The 21,628-nt window shown below is 34.6% G+C and overlaps 4 protein-coding genes across 7 annotated transcripts; 1 reads left to right on the top strand and 3 right to left on the bottom strand.

Moving 5' to 3' along the window:
- Positions 1 to 934: 934 nt before the first annotated feature.
- On the top strand, positions 935 to 9,581 carry LOC114373495 (epoxide hydrolase A-like). 4 transcript variants are annotated; one of them, XM_028330964.1, is made up of 8 exons: positions 937 to 1,105; positions 1,187 to 1,401; positions 2,097 to 2,264; positions 2,516 to 2,751; positions 2,878 to 3,082; positions 4,481 to 4,587; positions 9,268 to 9,356; positions 9,441 to 9,581. In XM_028330964.1, the coding sequence occupies exons 1-6, from the start codon at positions 1,036 to 1,038 to the stop codon at positions 4,487 to 4,489; spliced, it is 903 nt and encodes a 300-aa protein (XP_028186765.1). In that variant the 5' UTR covers positions 937 to 1,035; the 3' UTR covers positions 4,490 to 4,587; positions 9,268 to 9,356; positions 9,441 to 9,581. The 4 variants fall into 4 exon arrangements, with proteins under 4 accessions (XP_028186767.1, XP_028186765.1, XP_028186766.1 ...); XM_028330965.1 differs by lacking the exons at positions 9,268 to 9,356; positions 9,441 to 9,581 and adding an exon at positions 7,142 to 7,310; XM_028330963.1 differs by lacking the exons at positions 4,481 to 4,587; positions 9,268 to 9,356; positions 9,441 to 9,581 and having other exon boundaries at positions 2,878 to 3,678.
- LOC114373494 (bifunctional epoxide hydrolase 2-like) lies at positions 5,319 to 7,641 on the bottom strand. The gene is made up of 5 exons (XM_028330961.1): positions 7,492 to 7,641; positions 7,208 to 7,422; positions 6,459 to 6,626; positions 5,957 to 6,192; positions 5,319 to 5,807 (listed from the first exon to the last, which is right to left on the bottom strand). Exons 1-5 carry the CDS (start codon positions 7,559 to 7,561, stop codon positions 5,561 to 5,563), a joined length of 936 nt encoding a protein of 311 aa, XP_028186762.1. The 5' UTR covers positions 7,562 to 7,641; the 3' UTR covers positions 5,319 to 5,560.
- On the bottom strand, positions 9,183 to 12,020 carry LOC114373493 (cytochrome P450 71A26-like). The gene is made up of 2 exons (XM_028330960.1): positions 11,071 to 12,020; positions 9,183 to 10,032 (listed from the first exon to the last, which is right to left on the bottom strand). The coding sequence occupies exons 1-2, from the start codon at positions 11,992 to 11,994 to the stop codon at positions 9,421 to 9,423; spliced, it is 1,536 nt and encodes a 511-aa protein (XP_028186761.1). The 5' UTR covers positions 11,995 to 12,020; the 3' UTR covers positions 9,183 to 9,420.
- Positions 12,021 to 13,013: 993 nt separating this feature from the next.
- LOC114375319 lies at positions 13,014 to 21,280 on the bottom strand. Its single transcript, XM_028333093.1, has 13 exons — positions 20,541 to 21,280; positions 19,208 to 19,307; positions 18,745 to 19,087; positions 18,059 to 18,171; positions 17,339 to 17,467; positions 17,034 to 17,127; positions 16,760 to 16,870; positions 15,547 to 16,115; positions 15,091 to 15,356; positions 14,521 to 14,671; positions 13,834 to 13,931; positions 13,676 to 13,757; positions 13,014 to 13,452 (listed from the first exon to the last, which is right to left on the bottom strand). Exons 1-13 carry the CDS (start codon positions 20,996 to 20,998, stop codon positions 13,369 to 13,371), a joined length of 2,598 nt encoding a protein of 865 aa, XP_028188894.1. The 5' UTR covers positions 20,999 to 21,280; the 3' UTR covers positions 13,014 to 13,368.
- Positions 21,281 to 21,628: the final 348 nt, after the last annotated feature.

Genomic DNA, 21,628 nt, shown 5'->3' with positions numbered 1-21,628 from the left:
TTTCCCATCATTTTCTTCATTTCTCCATTTGGTGTAAATAATTATTATTAATTACCCTTATTATTATTTCTTAATAAAAGAGATTCCTATCATATATAGACTTATTATTTAAGTTAAGAATTTAATTTATGAGAACAAGGATTTTTTTTATATTCAAGTTAGCAATTAATCTTTTATAGTATTGTACATAAAAAGAAAATTTTGGCACATTATTTCCCACCTAAATTAGGGACATTTTAGACATTTTATTAACTATTTTTTAATTTAACAAATTATATTAATTAGTGTGACATTTATTACAAAGTAGATTTTGAATGCACGCTTTATAAAATAATTTATTATATTTTTTATTATTATTAAAGATTGAGAAAATGATAGTGGATTTTAATTTTGTCATTATTGAGTGGTTGTTTCTTTACTAATTTATTAAATGAATAACAGATATATTTTATACTAAGAAAATAATTAACTTTATTAAATTAAGTTATTTTTAATTTAAAATTAAACCCTCTTTATAAATTATTTTTAATTAAAATTTGATATTAAGAGTAAAAAAAATCAACCTTATTAAATAAAAAACATTTAAAAAAATCTCTTTTGAATAAGACATAATTATAAGTATGTAATTGAGACCAGTAAAAAATATGATAAATTAATTTTGTGTTTAATTTAATAACAAATTAATGAATCTTTAAAATTTTATAAGTTAATATCAAATTAATTTTTAAATATTATAATTTAATAACAAAACAATCTTCTAAATTTAAGAAAAAGATTAATTTATCACAGTTATTATAGGTAAACTAAATTTATACTTTTTTATCAGAAAATAATAATTTTTCTCCGCAAAACACTTTCATATACGGATTCGACTAATAGGCCTAAAAAAACTTAACTTGGTTGTTTTCAATTTGATAAAATAATCCATTTGCTGAATCAGCCATTAAACTAATGACAAGTAAATCATCCATGTTTTCGAGGAAACTAAGAAGATGTGACACTGTCAACAACAGAGAAGAAGACAGTCACTGAGTTATGGATCGAATCGAACACAAGTTCGTCAACGTTGGAGATCTCAAGCTCCACGTTGCTGAAATAGGAAGCGGTGAGAATTACTATACACCACTGCATTTTCAATAAGTTAAACACTGTTCTTTCTTCTTCTTCTTCTTCATTGTTTCTTCAGGTGGAAACGCCGTTGTATTCCTGCACGGTTTCCCGGAGATATGGTACTCGTGGCGGCACCAGATGATAGCCCTGGCCGATGCCGGATTCAGAGCTGTCTCCTTCGATTACAGAGGCTATGGTCTTTCCGACCCGCCGCCACCCGGTAATAAGGCCACCTGGTTCGATCTTCTCAATGATCTCCTTCATATTCTTGATGCTCTTGCTCTTTCCAAGGTACTACTCTCTATTCTCTAGCACAACATTCATTTTCAACTGTTTTCACTACTCTAAAGGTAAACTTTCAAGATCTCATTACTTGCTTACAAACTTTACTTTTTAGTCTCTATCAAGGTTTTAAATATCGGTCGTTACAGTTTCGTTGCGTTTGTTGATATTGCGGCATAAATGCGGCCGAAGCGGTTCCAATTGCGGTAGCCTTGCAGTCATGGACAGTTAAAAAACCCTTGATGTTGCGGTGGCAGATCATCTTTTGAAACCTTGGTCTCTATACTTAAAAACCACTCACATTTTAGTCCTGCATAAACACTTTCAGATCCTTTTTGTTGTTACCATTACCCAAATTTTACCTTTTAGTCCTTGGCATTTTGTATCGAGTAGCCAGAACTATTAGAGATCCGAAAATACTTATCCAAAAAGGATAATTTTTAAGTGTAAGGACCAAATGAGTAATTTTCCTTTTGTTTTTATCTACATGTGGAATTTAAGATTTTACATTTGTTTCAAATATCAACTGCAAATTCAATATGTACTTAATTTTCCTCAGTTATCATACCTTGAATAAGTTTTAAAAAAGAATGGTAGAAGTATTAAAGTGAGTTTCAGATGTTAAACAGGTTGAGAAAAAGTTAGCTCACTTTTTCATAGATTATCTGGTCTGGTATACTAAACCGCCCCTCAATGCACTTTAGGTGTTTCTTGTAGGGAAAGATTTTGGAGCTCGCCCTGCACATTTTTTTTCCATTCTACACCCTGAAAGGGTCTTAGGAGTTGTCACGTTAGGAGTTCCATATGTTCCCCCAGGCCCCTCTCTGTATCACAAATTCCTTCCTGAAGGCTTCTACATTTTGAGATGGAAGGTAATTTTAAAGTACAAAACTTACATGCAGTTCCTTAAATCCTTTTGGTACTGTATTTTTATTAGAGTTTGAGATTTCACAAGACCTTGAATGCAAATTTTCATTGTACAGATCACTAAATAATGAGACTCTAATTTTGATTAGAGATCAGTAGTAAAAGCACCTAAAAAATTGCATCTAAGTTTTGTACAATTTGCTGTAAAAAAAAAAAGTTTGTACGATTACCATAACTTTGATTCTGTGTATATCAGGAACCGGGAAGGGCAGAAGGTGATTTTGGACGCTTTGATGTAAAGACTGTTGTGCGAAATATTTACATCCTCTTCTCAAGAAATGAAATACCAATAGCTAATGAAAACCAGGAGATCATGGATTTGGTGGAACCTGATACTCCTCTTCCCACTTGGTTCACAGAGGAAGATCTTGCTACATACGCGGCTTTGTATGAGAATTCTGGACTCCAAACTGCATTGCAGATTCCATATAGGTGCTAGCATTTGTTCTTTGTTGCCTTTTTAGCGAAATGCTATTTCTTTTCTACAAAAGTACAAAGCAATTATGAAAGCATGGTGAATTCTTGTTGATGTTGAGTTGGTTTTGTATGTATTTGTAGGTCATTTGGTGAAGTGTTTAACTTACCAGATCCTGTGGTTAGAGTTCCAGCACTTCTGATAATGGGTGGCAAGGATTATATTCTGAAGTTTCCAGGGATTGAGGATTTAACAAAGGTTGAAAAAGCAAAAGAGCTTGTTCCCAATTTGGAGGTTACATTTATCCCTGAGGGAACCCATTTTGTTCAAGAACAGTTTCCCCAGCAGGTGAATCAACTTATCCTTGACTTCCTTGCCAAGCACATTTGATATTGGACTTCACGAGTGGTGTATGTGGATTGTGGAAAATTTAGCCAAAGTGCAATAGCAATACAAAATGGTTGATTGCTGAATCTAAAATGCCAAATGATGTGAATCTTAAATGAATGATGATGACTGCATTGAATCCTCCATATTCTTCCTCAAGAGTTTGAATCTTAAATGGTGATGGAGTTTTTCAATTTGTTTTAGAGAGAATGAAGTCTGACAACAACAAAACTGATTTTAGTTTCCTTTGGGAAATACGATTAGCATTCATTGACAATGCTTAGTTCTGCAATCTCTTGCTCTGATGTTGTGGTTTCACCGCCTAGTTAGCGTTGGAAACATTGACTAAAAGTGCAACTTTAGTACTATTAGTATTAATTAATTGGTGTTTTTCTCCCACGAGCATTTTTAAAGCTGAAAAAGATCAATGCTATACTGATGTCAATGTTTATTCCTTCATTCCAATTATATGTGCAGAAGTTCTAGATATCAAGGTGAACTTCTTCGTCCTTTGTAGCATAGAATGCTATTTTAATGTACATTTTTTCTTCCTTCGACTTAGGGATGACAAAATAATTCACACCAACGTATATCTATGGATAAAATTTATTATGAGTAGAAGATGAATAGTTTAAACTTAAGCATTTGTGAAATAATGGGACTTTAATCATCCGCTCATTAATAGAGTGGGTACTGGTATCATAGTGTTTGTATCAATAGGTACCCACTGCCCATTAAATTACCTAACTACGCTCTTGTTTTTTATTCCCAAGGGTGCAAGTAATTGTTGGCTTTCGGGAATGCTTCTCAAATGCTTAAGTTTATCAGTATGTAGTTGAGGAATGACTTACGTAATTGTATCAAATAACTTATGTTTTTCGTAAAGCTAGCTACCATTTGATATTTATGAATGGTATATACTTATGAAATATGAATTATATAAATTATATTTGGATATGAGATCACTGTAAGCTATATAAAAATGTGATTGTACTCAAAATTCAGGATAAATTCTGTTGGAATATTTGCATTGATGTCTTTACCACATTATAAGTGGTAGTGCCACATAGTTAATGCATAAGTGATTAATCCCGTTACCATATTCTTTAATAAAATTCTTTTGTTTCTAAAAAAAAGTTTTATGTAAGTTTAATCACTTTAAATATTTAGAGTAGTTTTTACATAATTTCGTGTGAAGCTCATTTTTTTTATTCTTATGAATTATTCATGGATACCTACAAATAGTTTATAACACTTACACATTATGTTCAACCAATTGAACTAGATCTTATTGACAATAAAAATAACATTTAAAATAGATTAAAATCTCTTTTAAAACTTTTAAAGTGCTTCATGTAGAGTCCCTGAAATGGAGCCTTGTTCATAAGCATGACAACGGGATCCGCAGTCCTGAACATTCGCTTGAACTCGTCCAGATTTTGACGGGAAAAAGTCGAGTTGATCAGGTTTGAATTCAAATTTTTCCCACATTTCAAATTTGAGGGTAGGAACAGTTTTAGTAATGCTGATATGTGTTCCGTCCCTATTAAATTGCAAAAATACCCTTTATATATATATATATATATATATATATATATTGTGAAGACTCCTCTCTGTAGATTAATTTGTTTCTGCAAATTCTTATGTCCTTTTCTGTTAGATTATTAAATCTTTCCTTTATTTCAATGAATTTTCGGTGGTGGGGCGGGAACGGAGGGCAATTTTTTGGCCCTGTCGGTTTTTGGGATGAGGAAGGGTTTGAGATTCGGGGGCGGGTAAGCAAAAACTTCCCCCCCACCCCCCAATTGCCATGCCTACTTGTTCAAAGTTGTTAATTGAAAATTGTATATTTATTTGTGGGAAAAAAAATATATAAGCACAGTGAACTTTTGTCCTTTTACAAATAGACATCGTTAACTATCATTTTATCCTAATTAATACTTAAGTTTTTACAATTATCTCAAGAGACCCCCTTTCGTTAAGTTGTTGTTAAGTACTTAACTGAATTATTCTATGTCATTAATTCAAATTGAATGTTGATCGTTGATTATTTTGCATTTAAATCAATGGCATAGATTAATTTAGTTAACTATTTCATAGCAAGTTAAACAGAAGGGTTTATTGAGACAATTGTAGAAGATTAAGTGTTAATTAGGATAAAATGATAGTTAAAGGTGTCAATTTGCAGAGTTAAAAGTTTAGGGTGCTTATAAGTTCTTTTCCCTTTATTTGTTAACTAAGAAACCGGTTATTTATTTATTAGCTAGACAACTCAGTCGCATATTTCACGAATTCTTTGTACAAGAAATTCATCTAACAAAGCTCTACCAGCAAGCTTTGCATCATTTAGCTTCAGCAATCGATCATTTTGTGCTGCACTTTGTCTGATTTTCCCACAGTTCACAATCCACATACACCATTCATGACGACAGTCCAATATCAAGTGTGCTTGGCAAGGAAGTCAAGAATAAGCTGATTCACCTTCTCGGGAAACTGTTCTTGAACAAAATGGGTTCCCTCCGGGATAAATGTAACCTCCAAGTTTGGAACAAACCATTTTGCTTTTTCACCCTTTGTTAAATCTTCAATCCCTGGAAACTTCAGAACATAATCCTTGCCACCCATTATCAGAAATGCCGGAACTTTAACCACAGGATCTGGCAAGCTAAGCACTTCACCTAATGACCTACAAATACAAACAAAACCAACAAACAATTAACAAGAACTCACCCAGAGATAAGAAAATTTGAGAGTTCGAGAGACCATGTTTTCATTGCTTTGTAGTAAGAAACAACATTTTTTACTAAAAGGGCAATGACGAACAAAAGCTAGCACCTATATGGAATCTGCAATGCAGTTTGGAATCCAGATTTCTCATACAAGGCTCCGTATGTTGCAAGATCTTCCTCTGTGAACCAAGTGGGAAGCGGAGTATCAGGTTCCACCAAATCCATGATCTCCTGGTTTTCATTAGCTATTGGTATTTCACTTCTTGAGAAGAGGATGTAAATATTTCGCACAACAGTCTTTGCATCAAAGCGTCCAAAATCAGCTTCTGCCCTTCCAGGTTCCTGATACAGATAGAATCAAAGTTATGATGATATCACATTCACAGGTCATCATGCTGAGAACAAAGGAATTTAAAATAGTGTATATAATGTAGATAAAATTTCTTAAGAGTTTTTAGTGTTGTTCTCCGATTAGAATTGGACTTTCTCGTGATAATTGACATAATGGAAGTTTGCATTAAGTTATTAAGGTGAAATTTCAACTTGAATTAAAAACAGTACCGAAAACATTTGAAGCAGTGCATCTATGTTTTGTCATTTAAAATTACCTGCCATCTCAAAATGTAGAAGCCTTCAGGAAGGAATTTGTGATACTGAGAGGGGCCTGGGGGAACATATGGAACTCCCAACGTGACAACTCCCAAGACCCTTTCAGGGTGAAGAATTGAAAATAGATATGCAGGACGAGCTCCAAAGTCTTTCCCAACAAGAAACACCTGAGTGGAATCAATTAGGCAACATATAACTAAATTCAGTCGCATCTTACATGTAGGCATCCTTCATGCCTACATTAGTATGCCTTATCATACCAACTCGATCTGATTAAAGTAAAAAAAATTGGGTTAAGTTGAATTTACAGGTTTGATCAGGTTAGATTACCTTGTTTTAATGTAACCTGATTATGTTAAGTCAGGTATCAACTTTAACAATCTCATGCATCATATGATTAGATTCTATTTTTAAAAAACACTAAATGTAGTATTCAGTATAAAAAAAAAAATCTAACTTTTTTTTTGTATGTGTAAGAATCGAAGATAAGTATTAGGGATTATAACAACTCAGGCAGTTCAACTAAACTGAGCTAGCCCTCCTCCGTTAAAAAAAAAAAATCAAACTTTTGATACGAGATGTCAATTTTCTTTCAATTTTATAATTTCTAGCTTTTTCCTACTTCTTTTTTCTCTGTTTATTACTTTGGTAACAAATCTTATGATCTGATCCCAAAATTCAGCTTTAGAAAACTGCAAACACTTCAACACACTAGAAAAAAAATGCTATGCTAGAGAATAGAGAGTACCTTAGAAAGAGCAAGAGCATCAAGAATATGAAGGAGATCACTGAGAAGATCGGACCAAGAGGTCTTATCGGGTTCGGGTGGCGGGTCGGAGAGACCGTAACCTCTGTAATCGAAGGAAACCGCTCTGAATCCGGCACCGGCGAGAGCTATCATCTGGTGCCGCCACGAGTACCATATCTCCGGGAAGCCGTGCAGGAATACGACGGCGTTTGGACCTGAAAAAGGGGATTGGTGATAGGTGAAGTACAAAGAATAGAAGTAAAATGCAGAGGAGTGGTTCTCACCGGTTCCGGTTTCTGCGACGTGGAGCTTGAGAGCACCAACGTTGACGAACTTGTGTTGGATTGGATCCATGAACTCAAAGCACTCAAGTCAAGACTGAAGAACTTAGTTTTCCTTGACGATAAGTCCACAAGCAGTTGTGCTTGTGTGTATTTTATTAGAGTCTAATTTATACTAGTATTTTAGAGGCTGTACTATATTTGATAAAAAAATAAAATAAAAATAGGTGTATTACATACAAATAAATGTTTATTTTTATATAATTAATTTTTTTATTATTATTTATATAACTACAGAGTTTAGTTTTTAGTAAAAATATACTAATCTACCTAGTAGATTTTTTATTGGATCCTCACTTCTGTATATAACTTTTTTACTAGTATTTTAGAGGTATATAGGTGAGCCTTATACTCAGTCACAGCTTTAATTTATGTATAATTGAATGATGTTAGATTTTGATGATCTTTATTGCATTTTGATATGTACATAAAGTGTATATAAAATTATTTGAATTATCTGATCAGGATGCTGTAATATCTTCTATTCTTGATTATGAGCAAACATATCTATATGCTAAATTGAAATGCTTCTCAAAGCTATTTAATGAAGTTCAACCATTATATTCCAAACTTCTATGATCAAGTGTCTCAATTATACTGCTTAGTAGGAGCCCTTGTGTGGCCGTATAGGGTTAAACTCATAAAATTGGGCTACAACTTAACAAATCTAAAAGCCAACACAAGCTAAATCTAAAAGGTCCATTGTAGCTTGCATCTTCCACAAGCTATTTTGATCCATCAAAGAGAGGCAGATTCTCTCTCGTATTTGTTTTACGTCTCCTTGTAGTGAACTGAACATGACAAGTTGTTGTATGATAATCATTAATTGCTTGCTTTAGTGAGTATTTTATTGCTTGTTGCTTACCCAACATGACAAGCTTGTTGCTTGCTTTAGTGCGTATTGTATTGTTGTATGATAATCATTAATTTTGTTAATGCTTTATAACTTGTTTGTGTGATCAACAATTATTGTTATATTCAAGTTATGCATTAAAAAAGTGAACTTTTTTTTTTTTAGACTTGATCAATACAATGACTAATACGGACAGTTTGAATTAATCGTTAAATTAAATATTAAATTGTTGGTTTGGAAAAAGAGTCATTTTTTATATTTGATTCATATGTAGAGGTTAAATTTCTTTTGTAAATTTGATAAAATTTTGGTTTAATATTTTTTGTTTTATTCTCTTAGTACATACTTGATTGTGGTGGAATTAATGTTACTACTTTCATGTTAAATTTAGTGATCAATGCAAAATATTACCTAAATTTTGTTAAATTTAACAAAAAAGACTTAATTACTATATTTGAATCAAGTAGAAAATATATATTCTCAAATGGGATAAAGTCATACCTTTTATGAAAAAGTGAGGTTTTCATACATGATGTAGCTTTCTTAATATCACAGAAGAGGAAAGATGAATCGAAACTGTATGAAAGCAATTCACATCACTAAGAAGTATGAGAAAGGGGTTGAGCATTTTTTGGGATTTTCTCAACAAAATTCACCAAATGTGGGTAGAGAATATTATTTTTCTTGTGCTAAATGTTTGAATAGCAGATGGCAAATACTAAACGACATAAAGACACATCTTCTCTTTGATGAAATTCTTCAAAATTTTACAGGATGGATATGATATGATAAATTGAAATGCATGCCAGTTTATATCTATAACCTGCCAAATTAGATTAACAAACACATAATCATTCGTTAAGCAGGAACAAAGCTTGTGCAATCCATTAAACCACAATTGGAAACGACAGCAACCAGCAACAACACAAATGCTTCCACAACATAAAAGAGTCATGTAAGCTACAATATTATGAAACACAAACTTATTGCTCATAACTTCTTTTTCTGATCATGATATACTAATTTCTCTCATATGCAGTTGCTACTGCATAAAGAGGATATTTTCTATTAGCAGCAAGGCCAGGAGTTTCAGACATGTCCAAGTCCTCTCCTGCAGCACCACCAGGCAATGACCAATCAAATTGGTGAACAAGGTTTGCTAATATCCCCTCAACTATAATTGTGGCAAACGTTATAGCGGGGCAACCCCTTCTTCCAGCACCAAATGGTATAAGCTCAAAATCATGTCCTTTGAAGTCTATTGAACTGCTGAGGAACCTTTCTGGTTTAAACTCTAGAGGTTGGTCCCAACATGAAGGGTTTCTTGCAATTGCCCATGCATTCACTAATACCTGAGTGCCAGCTGCAATGTCATACTCCTTCACTTTGATATCTTCCATGCATTTCCTAGGGACTATTAAGGGAAGTGGGGGATGAAGCCGAAGACTTTCTTTGATCACAGCCCTCAAGAAGTTCATTTGGCCCAAATCATCCTCGGTTACGTGAGTCCTATTACCAACCACACTTCTTACCTCTTCTTGCAATTTATGCATCACATTTGGGTGTTTTAACAGCTCTGACATTGTCCACTCCAGGGCTGTGGTAGTGTCAGTAGCAGCAAGAAAAAAGTCCTGAACAAAATGAAAAACAAAATTACAACACACCTTGCTGATAACAATGTGTTTCAATCTCAGTAGTATATATACTACAAGAAAATAATATGTATGGGCACGTTTGACACAACTACAAGAAAAAAGGATTAAATGTGTTTTTACTTTTTGGTCCTTGCAAATATAAATATGTTCAGTCCCTATAAAATATGGAATCAATTTAATTAGTCCCTCCATTACAGAAATATATTCATAAAACAACCATCTCTTTTTGTCTCTGGTTTATGATACATCTTCATAAATAAGGAACTAAAAAGAAATGAGTTCTTTTACGGATTAAATGTGAACATTACCTATTTGAAAAGAACAAAAACAAATTTAACCCCTAATTTTTGTTTCCACTCCTTTCTTGCTTTACATCTTGGCAGCAAATTCTTGCAGTTGCCCCTCATTTTCTTTTACACGATTTCCAAAACCTATCCTTCTATGTACAATTAATGTTAGCTTAATAACAAATCATCATAGGAAACTCATATACAAAGGTCACATTATAAATCCCCACTATCCAAAAATAAAAGCCATTGCAGATGAACTGTTTAACTCCCCAGGAGAGAGGTATAAGCTGCTAAAATTTGTGTGAAATGGTTTGCTTATTATAGCAGAAGCTCCACCACGACGGTATCATCCGTCATTGCCGCTCATACCCACTCGTCGTTGTTTACCATCTTCGCCATTCGAGAATAATAACAGTCATCAAAGGGAACTCTAATGACAGAGATCTAATAAAATTATATTTTTTGGCTGTTAAAAGTGGTCAGTATCTAAATACTACTAAACGATTTTAATTTTAAATTGGCGAAATGATAATTTTGAATGGTTGTTAAAGATAAAAGACTAAAGTGAAAGAAAAGAAAAAGGATAAAGGACATAATTTGATCAAAAAAATCAACCAAGTGAGAAAAACTGGAAAATGTGATGAAAAATAAAGAAAAAGATAAGATGAAAAATGAGATGGTAGAGAAACCAGGTGGACTAACATAAAATGATGTTCTTACTGACCAGTATCAAAGCCTTCATCGCAGATCTATCAATGAGGGAGCCAGTAGTGTTACTTTTTTCTATAGAAAGCATAACGTCCACAAAATCATTCTGCTCCTCACTATCAACATCACCATGGCCATCTCTTCCATTCCTAACATGTTCCTCAATCACTTCATCTATAAACTGGTCCAAATGTTTAGCCACTCTTTGTGCTCTCTCATACAAACCACTAACCTTGTTCATAACCCAATCAAGCCAAGGAACATAGTCTCCTATAGACACAGCACCCAACAACTCCCCAAACTCCAACAACAAACTCTGAAACTGAGTCCCTTCTCCCCCACCGTATCTTCTTCCAAAAACCACTCGACACGCCACATCATTCGTAAGTGCAGCAAACATATCAGTCAAATTCACATGCAACGAATCACTACAACACCGTTTAATGTCTTCCATCATTCTAGCAATTTCCTCCTCTCTCGAACCGCGAAAGGATTGAACCCTTTTGGTGTTCAGAAGCTGTGACACAGTTAGACTCCTCATTTGCCTCCAGTATTCTCCGTACGTGGAACTTGCAAGGTCTTTGGAACCGTACATGAGGATGTCGTTCATCTTACGTTGTGGCCTGTCTGAGAAGATCAGGTCATGAGTTTTCATCACCTCGCACGCTGCATCAGCAGATGAGACCACAAGCACTGGTACCTTACCAAAATGAAGTAGCATTAGAGGGCCATAGTTTTGAGCCAAAGTTTGGAGTGTGCGGTGTGGGAACAAACCAAGTTGATGCAGATTACCCAGTAGAGGTAACCTTGGAGGTGAAGGGGGTGAGTTTTTGGTGGTTACTGCATTGGAATACCATTTGATGATGAATATTAGAGAAAGGAAAAGAAGAAAGAGGGTGAAGAAAAGCATTGTGAATGAATGCAAGTTGCCTTGGGGCATGGAACTTCATGACGGATGACTTCAACATAACTTTACCTTAGGCAATTGGTTTATGCATCCACGTTTTCCTTGTGCACCAGACAAGCTTTTAAAAATAAATAAAAATTTACAAACTAATGACCCAGGATTTTTAAAGTTAGATCAAAATTAATTATAATAATATCAAAAATTTATTATAATTAATTATGATTTAATAATATATTTTATATATATATAATTTCATAAAAAATTATATAAATAAATTAATTATTAAATCAAAATTAATTATCACAAAATTTATTATGTAAATTTACATATGTATTAAATATATATTAAAAAATTAATACTATATATAACGATGTTAATTATTTTATAACATAATTAAAAGTCACATGATCGAATCCTGTCAAAATCATTAATTTTAAATTGATTTGTAAGAATTTTAAAAAAAAAACAATTGCCTTTCCTTATACTAAGTGGATGGTCACTATTTAGTTTAGACAATTCCTTTGTAAGCTAGTAAGTGGGCCAAGTCACACGAGACACCAAAACATGGACTGATACTAGGTATACCCCGCATTATTGTTGGTGTACCCAACATTTTTTGAAAATGCCAAAACTGTGTTACACTTACTTCGCATTTGTGCTGGATGTGCATGAGAGTGATCCGTAAGACTTTTATGAATCAACTTAATCCGTAAAAGACTTATAGATCAACTTAAAAGACTTACAAATCAAGAGTATTTCAATCTTTTCCCCTTAAGTATTGGTGCACCAACAATAATGCTGGTACACCTAACATCAGCCCAAAACATGTTATTTACATCATGCACACTGCACACATAAGGAACGGCCATTAATTTATTCTAGTATGAATGGAAAAAGACAAGCTAGGCGATGGCCAAAACATGTTATTTACACCATGCACACAGAAGGGAATATTTGTTTGTTGTTTTTTATGATTGTTTCTGTTCGTTGTTTGTGTTAGAATGGGAAATGTTAACGCACAAATCTCCGATGGTATTTAACATTAAACAAGATTGACTAATCCAGCTAGCTATATTCCGAAAAAAGGGGCGTGGGCACTTGAAACAAAAGATATAAAGCTTCCGGTACAAGAAAATGAATGAATAAACAAGAATATTGAAAAAAAAAAAAAACTACCACTATTGATTACACACACAAACTATGCTAGGTACGTATCTCACTATTGATCTTTTTTTGTATACAAGCAACTCAGCATCATCACCAGCATGGTGATACAAGAATAAGGGTATAAGGGCTGTGAGCAGAGAATAAAAGTTGGTCAGACTCGTGTAACGGAGTCCCATTTCCTCACAACAAACCCTAAATTATGCTGTGGCTGTACAGAGTTTTCCTTTTGAGCTTTCATTTTCATCGAATTCTACACGATTCAATTACCTCGCTGACAGCTTTATGAGTCTCCGGCGAAATCATGTTCAATGATAGATGGAATTCCTACAGACAAGACACAATGATGCGTTTAAAAAGCTATCAATGGTGTGAACAACACTCTTAAAAGAAAAAAAGGAAAAGGAGACGAGGCCCCCAGGTGTCCAACATGATTAAGGTGAAACCCCAGTTACCATTCCCGAACAAAATTAGTGTCTAACAAACAATATGTCAAGCTAGCTTCACATTTTCATCACCATGGTGTTAAAAATTATCAACAGCTACATACCACAAATCTGTCCAACACAGGTACAAGACTTGCTAAGTTCTGGTCTGGAAGATTGTCAGCAATTGCTGCACGTATGCTCTTACTGTAGAACAAAAAAAGTAAATTATATAGGCCTTAAAATATGCAACAAAACAATTCAGAATTGATAAGCAATCAACCTTTCAGTGGAAAGAAATGCTAGAAGCAGCGCAGAATAAGCTTCCACAATCATTTTCTCAGCTTCTTTTTCGCCTTGTAGAACAGCTGCCTCATCATTCTGCATGATGAAACATATGATTAATAAAATTTCATATATTTCCACCTCTACATTACAATGGACACACTTTAAGTGTTTTCTACTTTCTAGCATTGATAAACAACTAAATAAGGACAATGGCTACAAATCAGATGAGATCTACTAGAACATTTTCACATCTTGGAAGTTTGAAGCCAATTCCTAATTGTTTTCCATATGCATCCTATTGCATTATCCATGTCAGAGCACAATCAAGTCAAGCACAATTCCAACTTCCATTTTTCTTTACCCATTGCTTGTTCCATTTGAATTAACTGCTTTTTTTCTTTTGCAACTATTTCAGTTTAAGTAAACAAAAACAGCTTTTAATCACCTCATAATGCTGAACCATTATGCATGATATGGTAAACAAGTTGGACAGATTAGCTATAGATTTCCCACTCAGGAATATAAAATCAGTAATTTCCCAAGTCCCACCAAAAGAGCAATTCTAGTATTTCATGCTATTCCAAGCTTCCCACAAGCACATCAATAGATATGGAATAAAACTGCGAATAAACAAAATAAATGTCGCAAGAATTCCAAGGAAAAAAATTAACATGCTACCCACAAGTTGCAATTGTTTATCTTCCCCAGCTCCTTCACTTTCACCCAGGTTAGCCAAGAAAATGGAGCATAATAATTGAATAACATCCTTCCGAACCTCCTGGTGCAAGCTTACTGAGGAAGGTAGATGAACACTGGCTGCAGCAAGCCGTGATCTGCAAAAAAATAGTAGCATGCTTGAAAGGGTTTTCACAAATGGCTTACTTGGCATTGAATTTTATTAGTCCCACCATTGGATTGGAAATACACATTTAAGTTAATCAAGTTTACACAATTTTAGGTGACTTAAAAATTAGTTGATATTTCATTAGTCAACTTCATTTTTATGGACATTATACTTTTATTACATAATGTTTAATTTATTAAATTTGGTATGTATGATCATTAAGATGTTAACACATGATTCAGCAATCATATTTGTTAAAATTAAAATCCTATAAAAATTTATTAAGAGGAACAAGTGCCCAAGACTTTCTAAAGTAAGGAGATCTAATTGTTCGGAATAAAACTATCTTGTCCATGTACCTCTATTAGTCTCATTAACAACAGCCAGTTCAGAAGTTACTCAAATTACCTGTTATGACCATCCTTCTCGACCAGGTTTACAAGCAAGCCCAGAATAGCAACAAGGAAATCTAACTCGTGATCAGTCAGATGCCTATCAGATTGATTATCTTTTGTAGTTCCTTCACCATTTTCCTTTATTTGAGCAAAGGATGACGATGACGAGCTGAAAGAAGGAAAATGACCGGCAATTAACATAGACATAGTCTCCAGTCCTCCATAGTTAGCAATTTGCCGACAGCCAACGGGGTTGTCATTGGTCAAATTCATCAGAACCTAAAATAAGAAGTGAGTTAGTGAATAAATTGTAACTAGCATCAAGATTACAACTGCACATTAAACAAAAATAACTCTCAAATGGTTAAACAGGGAAGCAAGTCATCCACTTTCACTCAATTACCCAAACATTACGAGAATAACTGTATCTAAATGATACATAGAACCAAACAAAATCAGATAAAAATACCTTTACAGCAGCAAGAAGACAGACAGCAAGAAGGCTGGAATCTTTTTCATCACCAACATCAGAACTGGAACAATTGATGTCTCCATTACTTAATTCTTGTTGGCTCACATTGGTGTGAGATTGACATTCATTTTCAAACTCTCTGTTTGCTACCACATGCTTTTTAGAATGAGATTTTTTTGGTTTTCCTGATAATAGATCCCACTTAGAGGGTGCAAAGTCATCCTCATCAAATGCAAAGGGATCTTGGCTATCATCCAAGATTACAACTGGGGTATCTTCCATAAAGCGAACATTCTTCCCGGAACTATTTTGAATCCTGGATGTTTTACAGTATGAACTCTTTGATGCACCACTACAAGACCCAGACGTGGAAGAATTGACCCTCATCTTTAGTGAATAAGAATCAGTAGTTGAAGTGCTGGGAGTTTCAGCAATGGATAGCGAACTTTCCAACCAATTACATGTCAATATTCGGCTGATCTGAGAAGCATTAGAACTCTTAACAGAAGAGGCTCTCTCCACACTGTGGTACTTTCTAGTGGAACTGATGGATAAAGTCTCATTCTCTGTGAATTCAAAAGAAGGAGCATTCAGAAAATCTGAAGACTAACTTATTTCTACATTACTAAGTCACCACCAATTTATCTTCTAGAAGTTAGATTGTTAGAATATGACAACAAACAGTGCACAACCCAAATACCTGGGAAGAAACAAATTATCTTTATAACATAAGGTGCAGAACAATGAAAGACAAGGCACAACAATGATGGTCATTCTACAAATTACCACATCCTGAACAAAGCTAGCTTTCTACAAATTACTCCACCCAGACCAAACCCATCCCCTTTTCCTCTCAATTCAGGCCTATCATGCAGTACCAGTTCCTATCGTTCCCTCTAATATTCTAATTTCTCCTCAACAGATTTACCACTTCTAATTTCAGTTATGCTCCAGACTTAACAACACAAATTTTCCATTTATTTACTATTAGGTGTCCTCTTCATCCATGTTTGCATACATTAACCTTTTACATCCTGTCCCTTTCAGAATGCCGTATGCCTCAGTAATAGAGGCCTATCTCCTAAAAGAGGGAAACAATTCGAGAAATCAATCCTGTCTCATATAAAAGGATAAGTAAGAGTATGAAGGTTCTACAATGGTTTGGCAAATTCATGTATAGAACTCCAACCAAATAATAACAATCTAGTACCTTTATAGTCTCTGAGCTGATCCAATTCAGAATCATGACTGGTCATAGAGAAGGGATCGTAAGTCTTGTTATCATTGGATGCAGCAGAGGCACTTCGACGTAAACATAGATCTACAAGTTAGAAGATTTTTGGCAGGGAGAGAGGAAAGAAAAGCTTAGAACTGTTAGCAATGCAAACTAATCAAAGCAAAATAACATGATTACTGAAAATAAAATAACTAATAAGGAAAAGGCAGCAAAAGCAAGAAGTTACTCTTTGAGTGATCATTATTACCTGAGAGGATTTTTATGACAGTTATAATCAGCTCAGTAAAAGAAGTTGGGGGTCCCTGAGGACTCAATTTTCTTTTCATTCCAAGCAAATGAGTCTATAATGAGAAAGTAAGAGTTACAATTGAATGATTGATAAATTAACAAGTTCACCAAGCTATGAATGCAACGCAACAGACCTTGCAGCATGCATTATGCAATACAGATGGAGAAAGCCACACATGTAAAATTCAAGACAGCAAAAATTACATCTATAAAAATAAACAAACAGTTTATAAGTAAACAGGCAGGCAAAGAACACATGTCAACCTGATTCTCATTGCTTAGGAAAGTAGCATTTTCCATTATCTTCAAGCACTTGAGAAGCAAAGTTAGGCTCTTGATTCGTTTGTCATTTCTTGAATCTTTGATAGACAGAGAACTATCCTTCATCCAATTCTGAAAGACAAATCCACAGTTTCAGGTAGTAATTACCATAATTTATTATTTGAGGAAGCAAATATTGGGTGAATTTGATCCCGATTATGTTAGAAGTAATGTTGAAAGAATTGATTTATGGAAAAATTAAGGTTAAAAAATTTGTTTGTGTTTAAGAATGATATTTTAAAAATGAGTTCAGAAGAATTGATATTTTTGGATGAAAAAATACAATTACTCTTGGCATGCAAATATAGAATTTTTTTTATGGGTCCCACACCAAGAATCTATTTAACAGAAAATCTATAAAAAAATTCAGTCAAAACCAATTTGACTCGCAGCAGAATTAATTGAGAGTCTAAAAAGTTACCCAAACACTCATGTTACCATACAATCTGTTCTTTTATCTCACAAAAATGTGATTTGGAAGCTTTCCAAACAGCCTAATAAAAGAATTAGTGAAATCAGTAGAATACAATATCTCATGTCAGATCAAAAAATATCATCAGCAAATACTCTGTTTTAACTGTCTCTGTCAATTTCTTTTGGCCAAAGTTATGTCTACTACAAATATAGTAAGGCATATGTATGAACTAACATACAAGCTCACACCTCCAAATCTGAATGACAAGTCATGGTGACTTCAAAGACTGCATCAAGTCCTCCATGCTCCCTTAATTTTTCCTTGAAATTTCCACCAGCCTTCCGTACAGCACCACTGGTTTCTGAATACATGTAGTCCCCACAAAACATTCAAAGAAAATATAAAAGAATACTCAGAAGATGTTCCAATTGAGAGTATCCATAAAAGAATAAATACTGTCAGCAGGATCACGGAACATTGCAAAGCCTATTGAAGTTAGTTCCTGATCAACTATAACTTTTTGTGGAGAAAGAATACAACAGAAATCACAATTTACAAGTGAAAAAAGCATAATCCTGATTAATTTGGGGTGGAAATTAACATAAACAAACACCACTGATATACAATTCAGAATATATTAGCCCCCTAGTATATAAACAAACCAGATTTCATCAAATTAAGCACCACTGTTCTGAGAACTCATTAGTTTTATTTGTATTTCAAAATCAAGATGGCACCTCATAAACTCATCACCAATGATTTTAAACACTAAATAGTAAATAACAGTATAAAATATAAATGAACAGATTTGGTTGTCTAAATTATTTTTTAGCAAAAATACCAACATTAGCTTTTAAAAGAACACAATATAAGAGAGGGAAAAGAACATCTTCAGCCAATAATACAAACTGGAAATAAATGTCCTTTACAATACCATCAAGAGAAATGGCAGACAGACAAGCCTTCTCCATAGTCAGCAATGCTAACCATTTTGGGCATAACTCTGGTCTCTCCCCCCAACTGTCATTCTGACAAGTTTTCAGCTCTTTGCAATTTACTAGAATTTCTTGAACTCTGGAAAAAACTTCTACAGAACTGGAGTCCAATCTTCCCGTCATAGTCGTATTTTTCAAAATATCATCATTCTGACGCAATGATAAAAGTTTATAGCCAAATTTTGGTGCTTTGTCTTTAATAGCTGTGGAGACAATTGGTTTTAACAACTTCATCAGAAATTGAACAGAACCAGGTGATTCAAGGAGGTGGTCATCTTGGCCCTGAAAAACAAAAGCATATCCAGTCAAATACATAATAATAGTGATGCTCATATTGCCCATAGCTTCTTTCATTATTCATAAATACACTAACTGCAATTTCACAAACATAAGAAGACTTACATCACTGGTCAACACGTAGAAAAGGGTTGCAGCTGCAAGATTGCTGGGAGAATCATCAAGAGTGAGGCCCAAAACAGCATCAATTATTGTCTTGGCCATCCTAGAAAGCATAAAAATCAGGGATTTATCAGCTAAGCATTCATACTGGTATATTTCTATAAGAAAGTGCTCAATCCAGGGACTCAGTTTAAAATTCCAAATTTAAATGAAGATTCATGGAAATAGAATAAACAGTCATGTCAGTTCTCAAGAACTCCGTGTCAGCCCCATGTCTAAGTCACTCAAGATTTAAGTTGTCACCATGTTAGTGCTCCAAAGATTTTGTGATCTTAATGTCACAACATATTTATCCCTAAGGAAGACAAAAGTAATGACACAAAGAAACTATGAGGGACTAATTTTGAGGCAATTAAATTTCAAAGGAACAATTTGGTGACAATCTAAGAAGTGCTAGAGCAATGAAAGAAAGACATCTTTGAGGGACTAAAATGATGATAAAAAACATCATTTGTGGGATTAATTTGGCAACTAAAATTTTTGAAGGACCCCTAATCGAGAGTTTTCTCTAGACAATATTACCATGCCTCACTCACGGACAATTACATAATACTAGGGTAAATGATAAAAGCATTATTATGAATCTTCTTAAGCTTGTGAATCTCAATATGGAAAGTTTTACATTTATTACTAGATCAAATAGCAAGAAAGTCACACACAATAGGTGACTCAAGTGGGAAGCAAAGCCAGCAATTCGGGGTTCAACCACACAAGAAAGCACTGGGGAGAGGGTGCCCAATACCTCGTAAGATGTTTAATACCACACCCAAAAGGGGTACACAAGAAAACCTAGTAAGATTTAACAAAAAAAACGGCAACAAAGTCCATTAAGTGAAATAAACAAGCGAAATCCCAGGAAACTGAAACATATCTAATCTCCCCCATCAAGCCGCATTTCTAGTCTTCTACATAAAAAATGCCCAAAGAGATCTCAAGATCGAATCTACCTAAATGGAAACTATAATAAACTGAACAAAAATTTCACGAAGAAATTTACCAACCCTTTCAATTCCCCATCTCAGGGAGAAGTAAAAAGTAATAACTCATCAAATCCACGACGAAATTTACAGCTCCCAACCCATCCCAAAAATTCAAAAAGCGCCAACAAAATTCAAAATCGAACCTAAAACCACCCAAATTTAATATTTTGAACCAAACCCAACAAAATTAAAGAAAAAACAAAACTAAATCAAATCAAATAAAACACCCAAGGACTAATAAAACTTCTTTTCAAGATTCACGAGAAAAGAAGAAAGATAGAGCGAAATTGACGCACCCTTGAGTTCTTAGAAGCCTTCTCTGGTGCGTAGTGGCGCAAATTGTCAAGAGCGACACCAAGCTTGCCCTTCTGATCCGAAGAGGCTGACCCTTGCGGAGCCCGTCGAGAGCGAAATTGACCTCGTCAACGTGCTCCATCATCTCTCCGAACTCCTGCGCCTCCATCAGCGTCGACGTCGCCGGAATCCCCTCCGCCGGCGCCCGCTTCGCCCTCTTCGACTCCCTTGCTCCGCCTGCGCCGGTGCCGTTTCCGAAGTCGCCGATCTCCGAATCGAAGAAGGACCAATGCTGCGAGGACGAGTCCTGGGAGGAGAACGCGAAGCCGCAGAGAGGGTCGTCAATCTCCTGAGATAAGGAATCCCTGAATGGCTCCGAAACGTCGTCGTTTAGAGAGGACGAGCCCGAATACGTTCCCGAGAGGGTTCCTTTGCGGCGGCCGTAGGTGCGGACGATCATCTTAAACGGGGATCGGCGGCGGGTTGGTGGTGGCTAAGCGGAAGAAAAGGGGTTCGGCATTTCGGGACAAGAAAAGGGCTTTTTCGGAATTCAGCTAGCTGGGTGAGTTCAAGAACTGGAACAAGAAGAACAAGAAAACGGGGAAGAAGGAGAATTGAATTGAATCGAAGGAGAATTTGAATTTTTCTTTCTTTCTTTCTTTCTTTCTTTCTTTCTCGTTATCAGATTCTGTGCGATTTTGAATCGATGGGCCAGTGTGGTTTATTTATTTTATCCGGTAAGAAATAATAAAAACCCCTTTGGTCGATTATCTAGGGAGGGGGAGGGCACCTTCGGTATTTACAATATTTAAGACATCGTTTTCTCACTTGCAGTGGAGTAATGGAAAAAAAAATTAATGTATTTACTACTAACTATTTATTGTCCCTTGTTCAATCCTATATTATGAATCTAAATTATATTTTAAACCAGCAAAGAAAACATTTTAAAAATATGTTACTTTTAATTTTTTTATTTTATATGCTTCTAAATTTAATTTAAATTTTTATTTTATTTGATAATAAATTTTTAAAAAATAGATTTTTACTATCTCATGATACTCATCTTTTGTCTTTATTTATATATTTATAT

This window comes from Glycine soja, chromosome 11 (assembly GCF_004193775.1).
Source record: "Glycine soja cultivar W05 chromosome 11, ASM419377v2, whole genome shotgun sequence".
Taxonomy (NCBI): domain Eukaryota; kingdom Viridiplantae; phylum Streptophyta; class Magnoliopsida; order Fabales; family Fabaceae; genus Glycine; species Glycine soja.
The sequence above is the reverse complement of the archived record's forward strand: the minus strand, read 5'-3'. Positions and strand labels throughout refer to the sequence as shown.

Bases quoted from the DNA above. Each gene is read 5' to 3' on its own strand.
- LOC114373495 (XM_028330963.1), top strand. From the start codon at position 1,036: ATGGATCGAATCGAACACAAGTTCGTCAACGTTGGAGATCTCAAGCTC. The intron at 1,106-1,186 runs GTGAGAATTACT...TTGTTTCTTCAG, and splicing joins CGTTGCTGAAATAGGAAGCG to GTGGAAACGCCGTTGTATTC. The intron at 1,402-2,096 runs GTACTACTCTCT...AATGCACTTTAG, and splicing joins ATGCTCTTGCTCTTTCCAAG to GTGTTTCTTGTAGGGAAAGA.
- LOC114373494 (XM_028330961.1), bottom strand. From the start codon at position 7,561: ATGGATCCAATCCAACACAAGTTCGTCAACGTTGGTGCTCTCAAGCTC. The intron at 7,423-7,491 runs GTGAGAACCACT...CCCCTTTTTCAG, and splicing joins CGTCGCAGAAACCGGAACCG to GTCCAAACGCCGTCGTATTC. The intron at 6,193-6,458 runs GTAATTTTAAAT...TATCTGTATCAG, and splicing joins TCTACATTTTGAGATGGCAG to GAACCTGGAAGGGCAGAAGC.
- LOC114375319 (XM_028333093.1), bottom strand. From the start codon at position 20,998: ATGATCGTCCGCACCTACGGCCGCCGCAAAGGAACCCTCTCGGGAACG. The intron at 17,128-17,338 runs GTTGACATGTGT...TTCTCATTATAG, and splicing joins TCCTAAGCAATGAGAATCAG to ACTCATTTGCTTGGAATGAA. The intron at 13,932-14,520 runs GTGGGTAGCATG...TTCATCATGCAG, and splicing joins AAGATAAACAATTGCAACTT to AATGATGAGGCAGCTGTTCT.
- LOC114373493 (XM_028330960.1), bottom strand. From the start codon at position 11,994: ATGCCCCAAGGCAACTTGCATTCATTCACAATGCTTTTCTTCACCCTC. The intron at 10,033-11,070 runs GTCAGTAAGAAC...CATTTTGTTCAG, and splicing joins CGATGAAGGCTTTGATACTG to GACTTTTTTCTTGCTGCTAC.